This window comes from Pieris brassicae, chromosome 5 (genome assembly GCF_905147105.1).
Source record: "Pieris brassicae chromosome 5, ilPieBrab1.1, whole genome shotgun sequence".
In the NCBI taxonomy this organism is placed as follows: Eukaryota; Metazoa; Arthropoda; class Insecta; order Lepidoptera; family Pieridae; genus Pieris; species Pieris brassicae.
Genome location: NC_059669.1, coordinates 9,121,014 through 9,135,790, shown reverse-complemented (window position 1 = coordinate 9,135,790; position 14,777 = coordinate 9,121,014). Strand labels below are relative to the sequence as shown.

Here is a 14,777-nt window from a genome sequence, read left to right as displayed (position 1 = left end):
CTACACTTAAATGCTGCTAGAAAATAATGGCCGGCTGTGATTTAGGTACATGTAAAGACTATGCATATACAATTAAGAAAAACAAGATGGTAAGATACATGAGTCATAAAGTAATATGCGAGTAACAAGACATTCTTATGCATTGTGATGTGGAGTCATACCTATTATAGAATAATTTGTATTGACTGAATATTTATACAAACAGAAAGCGGCTTTTTTTAATCCTTTTTGCCTTTATCGTTTATCGACTGTGACAAACTCGCACCTGGCCTTACCGTATCGCACCAAATATCAATTTCGTTCAAATGGAACGTGCACATTTTAAAATCAAATAACTTAACAGTTTCCGTACCTATATAGTTTATATTCGCCTATATAAAGCACGTAATAACATATATAGTATAATAAATGTTCGTATCAAACAATATTTCGCGGAATCGCGCACACTTGCAGCCGGTTTCTAATCATTCATCATAGCTTCCCACGTTTTACACTCACTTGTTTCGTTATGGCTTTAATAAAGTTTTGCAATCTACCTCACCAAAATTTATGTTCGGATCCTAAGTATTAAAACAATCTTCGCCTTACTTTAACACAACTATTAAAAGATAAGGTATGTACATTATACTCCATATGGCTTTTAAGTAAGTTATATTCTTCTTTGTTATATAAAGGTTTTGTTTTTTTGTAATATAAGTCTATTTCAGATCACATATAGAAATCAAACCTACTATATCTACCCTACCCATAGAGACAAACAATAGAAGTATTATATTTGACCATATAGGACAGTTAACAAATATAAAAGAAACAGGAACGAAACAGCGTTGGCGCGGTGTAGGCGGATACCGACAATCACTGCTGCAGTGAACAATCCATCCAGCTCTCTCAAATTTAACCCATGTTTTATTTTGTATATTGTATATACCACAGCATGTATATTATAAACATTTATAGACATTAAATAAAATTGTAATCTATTTCGTTAGCAAATGACTATACTCTTTCATAAAAAAATTAAATAATACCTACATATTAATAAGACTACTTGATACTTTCATAACAAAACAGCAAATAAGAAACTTAATTAATTTCAATGATTTCCTGTTCCCTTTATATTATACAAGATCTGCTTCCAGTTCAGTCACCCATAACAAATATCAACTTACCCAGGTAATCCAAGAACACAAGAATAATTCTATACAGCAAACTAAATGAATCAATCTAGAAATATGGCGAATAGTTATCGTAAAATGAAACAACAAAATTTATCTATGTATGATAACATAGATAACTTATCAGGTGTCCAGTCAATGTTGCTATAAGTAAATGATGAAAGTGATAGCAAAATATTAAGATCATTGTTACTTTAATATATTTCTTTTAAGATACATCTCCAAATACAAACTGAAGAATATCAAAAATTGTATTTTTTTTAAAGAAGTTATTAAGTAGACCCTTACATTTTACCTTTAATAAGTATAAATAGTTCTATATAACTGTGGTGTTTTTAGTATGAATAGTATTTAAAACAGAAACACTATAATATTAAGAAAGTGTACAGAAAGAAGCTAGGAGTTCAGGAACTGGATGTGATAAGGCATAATAGAAGTATTTTATCATCAAAACCTAAATTTCAAGATTTAAATGCTTTTCAAATGTTTATATTATTTAAAAAATATAATAGTATGTTTATAGGAATCTATATTAACTCTACCTACAAATACATTTTAGTTAGCCATAATATATTAGCATTTATTAATAAGCAAGAAATATTAACAACCTAAGTAGGTCAAGTGATAAAGTTTGCATTCACATTTACAACAAGATATTCTTCAATATTTATCAAAACAGGTTCTTCACTCATGTTTTTACTGCATAAATATTCCTAGTATTATATTTGTACTTTAATTCCTGCCATATTATAACCATAGTTATTAACATAAACTTGACTAATATTTACACAGATTTTTAACAGGATTTAAAGTTAAAGTGCAATCATATGTTTCTTTAAATTACAGTTTACTAAAAATTTACAAAAAATAGATTATTTAAGGAAAAATATCCTACCAATTTTAGCTAATAGATTCTAATATTTTATTATATATTAACATAATTTTATATGAATATACGACGTACCTGAAACTTTTCAAAGTGTTCGCGTTCTGCATCCAAACTGTTTTTCTTCAATTGAAGTACCCTTGGTAGCGATAATGACGCCATAGGATTTGCACATGTAAAGAGTGACTACGAAATAAACGAGGATATACCTAATACTTAAGACTTCTAAATCCTATCAAAGTTAAGGTTTGTATTTCACCGGTTTGATAACACTAAACAATATGGAACTGTATTTTGCATTAATATTAGGGATACTAATTTAATTAATAATTGTTTGTAAAATCCTAAACAAAACAAACTATTTTTTTAAATCACAACAAAGATACGATACGTCTGGTTACTATCACCATTGAGTGGAAACTGTAATTTCCAAACTGTCAGTTATCAATTTGAATTATTTGTTGATGTTTGACATTTTGCGTGTTGACATTGACGCAATTATTCTCTACGTTTATGTGATTCCCTTCGGGTATTTCATACCCTAAATCTGATCTGATATATAGGTTTGTTGATTTTAGTAAAATTAATAATAGTCGTCCCTAGATGATGAATACAGTAGATAAGTTATTGAAATAATAAATCAAGAAATAATAAAAATACATTAAGATAGCAATCATAATAAACGCAAATATAATAAACATATGTAGGTGAAAACACTGTTGGATTTTGTGTTATTTTCGATCTAAATTTTCATATTCCATCCTGTTCGATCCTAAAACTCCTACTTCAATTAGCGTGATTGATGTGCACTATTTCTTTTTCATATGTCCTTCTTAGTTTAGATTTTTTATCCTACTTTAGATTTGTCTAAATAACTTTATGTATTATGTATTTTGCACTTCTTGCTTGCCGTATCTAATTTAATATATATTTCTTTTTTTCTCAGTGGTCACTTGGAAGAGACCGCTTGATCGCAATAAGGCCGTCGGTTGCCCTCCTTTTCTTGAATTATGTCAATTCTATTATGGAACAAAGTATTAATAAATTTTTAATACACTTTTTATGATTTTCATACTTGAAATTCTTGTTGTATAATTACTTAACGATGTTAGGTTATATCTAAGTCATTAATTTATGCAGGTTCATATAAATACGGATTACGATAAGTAATAACAATTTATTGCTAAACATTCCTGAATATAATGGCAAAATGTTTTCACATCAATCTATCTTCCAATGGTTTTCTCAACCTATAGTATAAAGGGATCGATTAGATGTAGGTAACTGTACTCAAAAGTTAACAAAAATATATACGTAAATTGATTGATGCTATGAATTATAATTTCTTTGTAATATTGCCTAAATACGACACGTCACGCCGTCAAGCAACGTAGAATACAATATGAGATATCTGTCTAAAAGTTTTCAGAATTGCTATCGAAAAGAAAAAACAAATCGATATCACAAAGTATCGATACTTCGTGTCACACACAACCGGTCAACTTTACTAATGTGTCATAAGTGATTACATTTTATAAAGGTACTACTCTGTGGTCTTCAGGCTGTTATTACTTGATTCATATTTACCGAAAGGAACCGTATTTAAAATATACATATTAATTTTCTTTTGTTGCGTTGTGTTTCATATTGCCAGTCGGTAATTATTACTAAACGGCAATAAAAAACGAAAAAAAGGCGAATTGTATATTCTCCGGCACACGCTACTATGGAGTTTTTAGAATACAACGATGTTTCAGCTGAAATAAAAGGCACCATGGTATGATATTGAGACTTTATAAAAAAATTAAGTAAGACATTCGCTGATAAAGAACATAACTAACTTAAAATCGAATAGAATCTGCTTGTACTTTCGTGTATTAAATATGCCTTACTTTTACAACCTCTTAAAATGTTGTTTAAATTCTTATACATAGGTGCCTGGACGGCTGAAGATGACTGATCAGAACATTATCTTTAAAAATAGCAAGACTGGAAAAGTGGAACAAATTTCTTCCAATGACATAGAGCTAGTTAATTTTCAAAAATTTATAGGCTCCTGGGGGCTCCGTGTATTTCTTAAGAATGGTACTCTACACAGATATGGAGGATTTAAAGAAGGGGTACAGTTATTAAAATTGCTTTATAATTATATTACTTTATATGTTTCTTATTTTATATGGGGTGTAAAATATTAATATGTGGAAAGCGAAATTGAAAAGCTGAGCCAAAAATAATTTTAATTCAAAATTGGTCATACTATCATCCATTACTAGCTCTAAAAGACCCTTACCTAAAAATAAATGATTTATTATTTAAGGAACAAGAAAAAGTAGCTAAGTTTTTTAAAACCAATTATAAGAAGGACATGTTAGAAAAGGAATTATCTCTAAAGGGCTGGAACTGGGGCACAGCAAAGTTTAATGGAGCTGTACTTAGCTATAATGTGGGGACAAATACAGCATTTGAAATTCCCTTACATTATGTGTCACAGTGTAACACAGGCAAGAATGAAGTAACATTAGAATTCCATCAGGTAATCTTGTTGTGGCTTAAAAGTATTTTGGTTTTATATCTGTTTTTTAAGCTTATTATACTTTATAAATAAGTTTATTAATTCATACTTAGTTGCACTTTTGCTGATAATATCACACATATGACAGTATTATGTAACCAATGTATTAAAAAAATAAATGTAGCAAGCTTAAACCTACTTCTAGTTTTTTATATAAAACCTTTAAGTACTAAATAAAATTTCTGTAAAATTTTACTGTAACTTTATTGTCACATTAAAATTTAGTGAAATCAGAATTTTAAGACTTATGCTAAGATTTTTTTTTAGAATGATGACACACCAGTTTCTTTGATGGAAATGCGTTTTCACATACCAACAAATGAGTTGGCTGGTGACATGGATGCTGTGGAGGCTTTCCACCAACAAGTAATGAACAAAGCCAGTGTCATTTCTGTCTCTGGAGATGCCATTGCTATTTTCCGAGAGTTACAATGTCTTACACCACGGTATATATTTTAAATAATTTTATTCATATACAGTATCAGTATACAACAAAATTAAAAAAATAGGCAACAATTTCAAGTTTTAATAGCTTGAAGCTTTTAATTTAATTTAACCTAACCAAAGATGACTTTTTTAAAATTTAAAATAACATTCAATTATCTAAAAACTTACGAAGAAATTATGTTCTAATAGTAGTAGTAAAATTATATTATAATATAATTCCCATACAAAAATACCATTTATTTTCAAATTTTAAAATAGTGCTAACCACATTGTGATTTTATTTATTACATTATTACAGTGGTCGTTATGACATCAAAGTTTTTCAAACATTCTTCCAACTCCATGGTAAAACTTTTGATTACAAGATACCAATGTCTACAGTACTTCGTCTATTTCTGTTACCACACAAAGACACACGACAAATGTTCTTTGTTGTGTCATTAGACCCACCAATTAAACAGGGTCAAACAAGATATCATTACTTAGTATTGCTCTTTGGTATTGAAGAGGAAACTAGCCTGGAGCTACCTTTTACTGAGTAAGTAACTTAGATTATTTCCATTATTATAGTATAATATTTTTTACAGCTTCAATAAATAAATAGTAAATAACTTGTTTACTTTTAATAATTAAATTACTTTTGCTACCAAAACTTAAATGAATAATCATTGTATATTTGAATGTTTTAGAGAGGAACTAAAAGAAAAATATGAAGACAAAATCACAAAGGAACTATCAGGGCCAACATATGAAGTACTAGCAAAAATTATGAAAGTTATCATCAACAGACGTGTAACAGGACCTGGTGATTTCTTAGGGTGAGGGTTCCTTAAATACTAATAATAGTTTCTGGTTCATAGGTACAGAAAGCGGGTCATTTGCATAGCAATAAACTAACAACAACATGCCAGAACTAAAGTTCCACTAAACCACAATTATGCTATATTTTAACAACTATTTACCATGCAATGATATGATCCCAGGTTTAACATAACAGGCATAATTTGACCGAAGTAGTTAAAAAAATGCAATGAGACTGATCTAGTTTTAATTAATATTTTTATTGTTATAATTTTTTTACCTCTATGTTCTTGAATCTGAGACATATAATAACCAATTCGATGTATGTTGATTGTATAATAAGTTTTATTTTTAAAAAGTCTTATCAGGACTACCAAAACTTTTCCCCTTTTTAGTGCCATGGAGTGCCGACGCGCTGCTTTCGCTAGTTTTGAGAAGTGCCAGCGTTGCGATAGCTTTCGTTTTGACAGTAAATTGTGTATTGTAACGGGAATACATCTGTTGTTCATATAAATTGTCTATAAAAATACACTGGCAAAAATTGGTAAAAATACCAATATATTGGTAAAACTTGTATGGCACTAAAAGGGTCTAACAAAATTAGTTTATATTCTTATACAAAACATACCAGTATATATATATATATATATATATACATTATAATATAAAGTATATATATAAGTACTATAAAGTATATATATATATACTTTATAGTTATGATTATTTCATTTCAGGCATCACAAAACACCAGCCATAGCTTGTTCATACAAGGCAGCGGCTGGATATTTGTATCCGCTAGAGAAAGGCTTCATATATGTCCACAAACCACCGGTTCACATCCGCTTTGAAGAAATCGCCTCAGTCAACTTTGCGAGAGGAGGGGCTTCGTCTACTAAGTAAGTTAAATTTCAATAATTAAAATGTCAAATAAATAACTTATAATGTCGTAATATGTTATTCTATAGAATATTATCTAAATATGGATGAATTGGATTATTAATATAAAACCAATGTTAGAGTTTTTACTATATGAAAAGTTAATCTTTTTAAATTTAATGTTATTAATAAATAGATCAAAAATCGAAATAGATTATAGAATTTTGCGTATTTTACGTTCCCAGTTCTCAACAATGGACTTTGTCTATTTGCGCGTTTACAATTCGCATATACGGTGATTGAAATCATCGTGATTATTACCGGTTTACTCTTAGAGTCTTAGACTCAAAAAGTCGACGGTGTTTGTCAGGCACAGATTGCTGACCATCTACTTGCCCATTAGAAAAAGCAAAGCATAGGGTATCCTAAAATGTTGTTGCGGCTCTGATTTTATTAAACCAAGACTTGTGTTGTAATAAACTATTTATCTTGAAATAAAATGTTAAGCATTATTTATAACATCGTTTCTTAAGCGGGGAGTTGCGACCATTAGGGTGGTAGTTGGTTTTAAAAGGGCCACCCCTGTCTGTTGAAAAATACTAAATACAAAACTACATATCGTTATAAATAGCGCTATGTACATATTATTATAATTTCACTTGTTACTGTTACGGTGATTTATAATATATGTTGGAGAATATGTATTTTCATAATACATAATAATAAACTAATCCAAGATGCCATGAGCAATAAAACTATTTAGAAATAGATTATAGAAGTTAACGTAACGAAGTGTTTGTGACGTCCCATATCAGATTGCTGCACCGCATTATTTGTACGTACTCGACGCACACGCTCCGCGTCGTCTAGGTCTTGATGCGTGATTTGACGTAACTCTGCGTTTAATAAAATTGCTATTATAACGTTATATCTAGAGATATTTGAACGTATATTAATTAATGTTATTAATTTCAGATCATTCGATTTCGAAATAGAGTTAAAACAAGGCAGTATTCACACATTCAGTAGTATAGAGAAAGGGGAATATGATAAGTTATTCAATTATATCACCGCTAAGAAGCTGCATGTTAAGAATACAGGCAAAAATGTAAGTATTTTATGATTACGGCGTTTGAAATTACAACTTTCTTTAGATACATTGTTTTGGGGTCTTTGATGATGAAAGAAAACATTTTTTTGTTCACGTGGTCACGTTGACTTTACACGCACGCTGTAAAGCACGCGAAACGTCGGAAAAATAAATTTAAAATCATGTTAAATAATTATAAGATTATCATAATACAAATAGCTTTAATCCGGTTAAAAAATTGTTTTCTTTCAATGTGTAAAAGCTATGTTAACCAAAGACAATCATTTGATGATGTTTTTGCCCTATTTATCTTATTACTAGCGGACCCGCCAGATCTTAACTGTGAATATTGATTTCAAATTGATATAATTAACTAAAAATGCTTTATTGTATACAACACGGTTTGTTTGTTTTCCTGGCGCGTACGTAGTTTTGTTGGTATTCCGACACAAACAATTAGCGACTGTAATTATTTTATATGTATTTTATCAATATAATAACTATTATTATATAATAACTAGCTATGCACTGAAAAACAATTGCCATCATAACAAAAGTCAAGATTCCTTATTATGGTGGTTAAGTATTCTTAAATTTTCTCATTTTCCATGCAAATTTCTTAATTTTCTCTTTCATAAGAACCTTCCCCTGACAATAAAAAAACACAACAAAAAAAGAATAGCGAAATCGGTCCAGCCGTTCACGCGTGATGCCGTGACCAAGAGAAATAGAGAATCATTTTTATATATATAGATTACCAAGAGTTGGTAAATTGTTTGAACATGAAAATAGTTAAATTATTTTAAAATAGTTTCTGCTCCGTCTTTTTTTCGGAGTTAATGCGTGTTTAAAGTCTATATCAATGAATGGAAAATAATAAAAAAAATAACTCAAAACTGCGCCTTACTACAGTTTCTTTGTCCCTTCTGAGCCAGTCCATTCGGTGTCCATTTTTGACCATCTATGTAATGGGCTACGTGACCAGTTTGAGTCGGAGATGCCACCGTGCTATACAACACGGCCATTTATTATTTCGGATACTTATACACTTTTTGTTTCTCTCTTAGTTCGATTCCAATTTCAGTTTATGAATGAAATGGGTAAACTGCTATTTGGAAGCATGATAATGTCGTAGGTTCGCGTTATCATTTTGATGAGTTTCCCTATTATTAGTCCGTCCCTCATTTCTTTATTAAATCGATTTTCAGGACAAAGCTCTGTATGATGACGACTTCGGTGATTCGGACACTGAAAAGGAGCCCGATGCGTATCTCGAAAGAGTCAAAGCTGAGGCGAAGGAACGAGATTCGAATGACAGCGATGGCTCAGACGAAAGTACTGATGAAGACTTTAATCCAGAGGACAACGAGAGCGATGTTGCTGAAGAGTAAGTTCTTTCAATTATTTGAAATTGAATAATTATTATCAAAATAGTTTTACTTCACATACATTATCATACTTTTGACATAGTAAAACTAGTATAGTGTACATGAAATAATAAATCTGGGACACACGATGATATAGTCGATTAAGGGAGCGTTCAAGTATTACGTATCGAATTTGGGGGGGTTTCTCCTCTTGTTAAACGTTGCGATGCGGGGCGGCGTATATTTACGCGTTATTGTTAATATTACTTTCCACTTTCCAGTACTTTACAACACATAATGATAAGTTTTAGTTAAAAAGAGTCACTGAGTGTGGTCATGAAACGTTTTACTATTGGATACAGAAACGTTACGGCACGTGTCATGGGGGGGGGGGGGGGGTCAAGAATCTCCAAAAATTGCATGACGGTATACGTGAACGCTCCCTTAAGTATTTATTATTTCATATTTTCAGATAAGATAATGAATTGAAACTTGCGATTTTTAAAACATTTCTAATGCAAACAAAAAGAGTATGTCGAATGATTACATAATGTCGCTTACAAATTTTTAAAGTATATGTAAAGAAATAATAAGAATTTCGTCGAATAAAATAGTGTAAACTGACACTGAAGGGACTGGCATTTTATGGCGTTATAGAGAGTTGTCGTTAAATGGCGAGTACAAAATTCAGAATTAGAAAAATAAAAAGTTTATTTCAGACTAGTGTTAGTGGTTATGTACATAAAAATCAATCATCAATTCATAGTGCTTTTCTTTTACTAGCTATGTTTACAGTTTGAAAGTTGGTGAGCAACTAAGAATATGTTAACGTATTGATAATCCATGCCTCCTACTTATTAGTCATGGTAAACAACAGTCTATACATGACAGCAATCTCAATTTGTAGATAAAAGAATTTCTTAGAAAGTTCGTATGCACGATGCCAGTTTTCACTAATTTTAGCAACTTAAAAAGTACTTTATTAGTCAATTGTTATCGTTATCGAGAGTGGGGGTGATGCTATGTACAGTGTACCATTGTATATAGCACAAGCATTTTTTTTTTACTTGGGGAAATGCATTGCCTACCGCGGCGTGACTGCTTGATGCTGGAGGGTTATGTGGGAATCGCTATTGTGCATAGCCACTAAAACCCAAGGCGCAACTAACAATCGCCTTAGATGGGCGGTCAAGCTAAACTAACCAAAGCCAATTGATTACGACGCTTTAGTGAGTTCTTTGTTAAATCGTGGAACGTTACATGAAGTTGACACTGTAGTTTGTTAGGCCAGTAAAAAGTTGGTAATATTAAAACTCCCATTAGGTTCAAAGAGCAGTGTTGACCTAGTGGCTTCAGTGTGCGACACTCATCCCTGAGGTCGTTGGTTCGATCCCCGGCTGTGCACCATTTTCTTTCTATGTGCGCATTTAACATTAGCTCGAACGGTGAAGGAAAACATCGTGAGGAAACCGGCTTGCCTTAGACCCAAAAAAGTCGACGGCGTGGGTCAGGCACAGAAGGCTGATCACCTACTTACCTATTCGATTAACAAATGATCATGAAACAGATACAGAAATCTGAGGCCAAGATATAAAAAGGTTGTGCGCCATTGATTTATTTTTAGGTTCGAAGAACTGTTCACCATCCTTTCTCCACATTCTCAATGGGGAATCGAGGACAATTGTTGAATGTTACTATTAACATTGTATGCATCTATATACAGATAACACGATCTGTGGCTTCGGTAGTACCTGCGTTTAGGGTGTAGATTCGATTTCCGAGTTTGTGTTTTCGGAATAAAGGCACGGCTTTTAAGAAAGTCATTTTCCGCTCTATTATTGAGATTTTCCATTTAAATTTATCTGATTAGAGAGCGTTCTAGTATTACGTAACAAATTTTGAGAGGAATTTTGACCTCTTGTAAAACGTTACGATGCGGGGCGGGGATTGAATTACGCGTTATATTATTTTTCACTTTCCACTACTTTACACTTATAATGGTAAGTTTTAGGTTTAAAGAGTCACTGGAGTTGGTCACGAAACGTTTTACTATTGGATACAGAAACGTTACGGCGCATTTCATGGCGAGGGGGGGGTCAAGAATGTCCAAAAATTGCATGACGTTATACTTGGACGCTCCCTTAAGTATTTATTATTTCATATTTTCAGATACGATACCAATCCATCGTCGTCGGAAGATTCGGACGCGTCAGATGCATCTAAAGGAAGTAAGAAAGAGAAAGAAAAGAAAAAGGAGAAGAAGCCCAAGAAAACAATTACAATCGTAAGTATTTTCTTTATAATTCAAAATTAAATATATTCATTTAAAAGACACTTACAAACTTTGTGTTAATAATTCCTTGCAAATTGAATAAAATCCCTCGGGCAAATAATAGTTATAATCCAGTGGCGTTATAACTTTCAATATGTCTTTGCTGAGGCGAAGATTGTAGACTGCATCCTTTATTTTGATCATTTTTATTTCAAAGACAATAGACAATTTGATTATGCCGGTTTCCTCATGAAGTTTTCCTTCGTCGTAGGAGCACTTGAACGGCACACATAGAAAGAAACTTTCGTTGTGGGTCAGGTATTATTCGGACACACGACCTTAGGGATAAGGGCGGACGCTTTAGCGACTGACACTGACTTCTGACAGTATAATGGCGATAACTTTTTTTTATTTACTCACAGTGGTTGCCTGGAAGAGATCGCTCGAAACCCATAAGGCCGCCAGTTGCCCTCCTTTTGATTCAATTATTTTTAATTTTTTTATATTGTATTGTAACGAAGTGTTAATAAATAAAATAAATGAATAAACTACTGAACGAAATAGAAATTATGATTTTATGTAAATTGACTGAAACATAACATGAAGAGGACGCAAACAATCTATTCAAAATGCATAAAGTTGACGCAGGAAATCAGTTCCTGGCAAATACTATTTTATTAAGGAATTAATAGTTGAATATACATTTATTTTTAGTCTGAGGCACCTCGGAAACGCAAGGATAAATCAAAGAAACGTGAAAAGGACGCAAATGCACCTAAAAGACCTTCTACTGCATTTATGTTATGGCTCAATGAGAACAGAAAGAAGATTGTGGAAGAGAACCCTGGCACCAAAGTGACAGAAGTTGCCAAGAAGGGAGGAGAGTTATGGAGAGACCTCAAGGATAAGTCGGTAAGAGAAATGAGATATTTGGACTTTTATTTATTTATATAATCTTTGGGGCCTTTCAAGTATTTTATTGTATAGTAGTGTATTGTATGTAAGCTATACTATAGGGGGGAGATAAGGGGTTCTTTGATTTTCTTATTTGTTGTAATGATTAACCTTTTTTTTACACACATTACCCACACATTGTCTATGCTTCATAAGAAAATGACTATCCGAGGATTCCTATAAAAAATTATAAAGTTTATGTACTATTATTTTTGGGAGCTTTGTTTATATTTGCTGTCATAAATTTCAGTAAATCTGCTTTTGTAATACTTGATCGACCCGTTTATCGGTAAGTAATTGTGGCTTGTAATAATCTTGTAACTGTCAAAGTTCTATTGAACCGTGAAGATCTTTCCCTATACTTTGAGAACTAGTGGTATTCAATTTTATTTTTATGTACTCTGCCACAGGAACTAATATTTTTTTCTATTATATAACCAATATTTATCTAATTTAATTTTTTATTATTATTATTAAGATTATTGTAAATAGGCGATTCACATACACATATAGTATATGTAGTCTAGATACATTTAAAATATAATCTTATTAAATATTAAATAATTGGAAGCTTTAAATACCGGCAACAGTTATACCTTATGTGGTCCATTTCTAATTTTATTTGATTTTTCAGGAATGGGAAGAAAAGGCAAGCAAAGCGAAAGAAGATTATAGTCAAGCGATGAAAAAATACAAGGACAGCGGCGCGGCTGACGAGTTCAAACAAAAGAAGAAGCTAGCCGATAAAGAAAAGAAAGCAGCGGAAAAGAAGAGCAAAGCACCCCCTCCAAGCAAAAAGGCGAAGAATACCAGCGCTGGATCCGGTTCCGGGAAATTTACCAGCAAAGAGTACATTGAAGATGATGACAGCTCATCAAATTCTGATAGCGGGAAGAAGAAAGAAAGCAAAGAGGTTGATTGATAATATTTTCTATAATTAAGTAATATAACAACAAAAATGTTGCCAGCCTGAATTATTTTATAGTATTTGGATATTTTTTTAAGTCGGAACCAAATCCTATGAACCAGATAATTATGAAAAATGTATAAAAACTTATAATAACATTTCTTTTGAGGTTTTATTAGCACCTACTAACAATTTAAAATATGTTTGTCTTTCAGAGTAAAGATTCGAAGAAAGCGAAGGCCTCTTCATCTGAAGCAGAGGCGTCATCCGGTTCCGGAGACGACAGCGGCAGCGGAAGTGATTAGTGCCATGAAGTATTTTCCACAACATCTTATTAATTTTTAAATGTAACAATGTATGGTTATAAAATAAATCTCAAATACATTAATTTGTAATACAAATAAAAAATTATGTTGTATCCACATTTTACATATAAATGTTTTTTGTCCACACATTGTAAATAAAATAATTAAAATGTTTATCATAGTAATTCCATTTTTGTGACTTTCAGTGTTGTTGTGTTTGATTATGTATATAAGTTATTGTTCATTAAGTAATTGCTAGTTTAATAAACATTTTGTATAATTATTGGTATTTTAATTCACTAGTATTAGTAAATAAGAACATACAAAATCAAAAGTATAGTTTTTTGCCAGCAATTTACTAAGCCTGAGGTCGCAGGTTTGTTTCCCGGTTGCACCAATGGACTGTCTACGCGCAACACTCGTAGGATGAAGGAAAACATCGTGATAACGGTTTCATGTTAGATTTAATAATTCGACGGCGTGTGTCAGGCTTAGAAGGCTGATTACTTACCCATTAGAATAAACAAATGGTCTTATAGATTTTAATAAACCAAGACTTTTAAGTTATTTTTTTTTAACCAATTCGATTTTCACACCTTTTTTATTAACAGTAAGCGCCTTACAAATTTTAATAGCAATAGTCGTTTTGTTTGTTAAGCTCAAAGTTATATGGAAGATAGATGCTTTTATTAGATTGTTTGTAAGGTTATTTATTCATCCTATCATGCCACAAGGGTCCCAAATAAATAACATCGGAATTGAAATAAAAAATGCTTTATGTATGTAATGTAATCTATGTAGTAATGTAATGTAATTTATGTATAAATGTAATGTTATTTACGTATAAATGAAATGATAATTTATTATTTTATGCTAATAGATTATATTAGATTAAAATAACACAGAAATGATAACATATATTAAATTAGAATTGAAATAAATAAGTGGGGATAAATTAAAGTTCGCGCCAAACTTTTCTGCGGTCGGTCGAATGACTGCACGCTTCTTACCTGCAACGGTAAGGTAAAATCCTTATGGGGTAAGAGACACTTGTGCGTTTAAATTTCACACGGAATATTGACTAAATTAATACTTTTATCAATGCACTAACGGATCAGACAGACG

At 31.6% G+C, this 14,777-nt stretch overlaps 2 protein-coding genes across 8 annotated transcripts in view; one reads left to right on the top strand and one right to left on the bottom strand.

Annotated features, from left to right (window-relative positions):
- Positions 1 to 2,463, bottom strand: part of LOC123709374 (huntingtin-interacting protein 1) — a 36,777-nt gene extending 34,314 nt beyond the window's left edge. For 6 of the 7 annotated variants that reach the window (XM_045660657.1, XM_045660656.1, XM_045660653.1 and 3 more), the window contains exon 1: positions 2,140 to 2,463. Coding sequence is in view for 4 of the 7 variants with exons in the window: in XM_045660653.1 (XP_045516609.1) it covers positions 2,140 to 2,223 (84 nt within the window). In the remaining 3 variants the exon portion in view is untranslated. Of the gene's footprint in view, positions 1 to 1,169; positions 1,244 to 2,139 lie in introns of those variants that run through there. The other variant, XM_045660654.1, reaches the window with a different exon arrangement.
- Positions 2,464 to 3,598: 1,135 nt separating this feature from the next.
- Positions 3,599 to 13,873, top strand: LOC123710196 (FACT complex subunit Ssrp1). Its single transcript, XM_045661952.1, has 13 exons — positions 3,599 to 3,838; positions 3,996 to 4,181; positions 4,379 to 4,594; positions 4,901 to 5,079; positions 5,379 to 5,618; positions 5,770 to 5,898; positions 6,616 to 6,777; positions 7,733 to 7,865; positions 9,056 to 9,234; positions 11,384 to 11,498; positions 12,201 to 12,398; positions 13,075 to 13,353; positions 13,563 to 13,873. The coding sequence occupies exons 1-13, from the start codon at positions 3,788 to 3,790 to the stop codon at positions 13,650 to 13,652; spliced, it is 2,157 nt and encodes a 718-aa protein (XP_045517908.1). The 5' UTR covers positions 3,599 to 3,787; the 3' UTR covers positions 13,653 to 13,873.
- Positions 13,874 to 14,777: the final 904 nt, after the last annotated feature.

Coding starts and splice junctions, on each gene's coding strand:
- LOC123710196 (XM_045661952.1), top strand. CDS start 3,788: ATGGAGTTTTTAGAATACAACGATGTTTCAGCTGAAATAAAAGGCACC. Junction 4,595..4,900: donor TAACATTAGAATTCCATCAG/GTAATCTTGTTG, acceptor ATTTTTTTTTAG/AATGATGACACACCAGTTTC. Junction 5,080..5,378: donor TTACAATGTCTTACACCACG/GTATATATTTTA, acceptor ACATTATTACAG/TGGTCGTTATGACATCAAAG.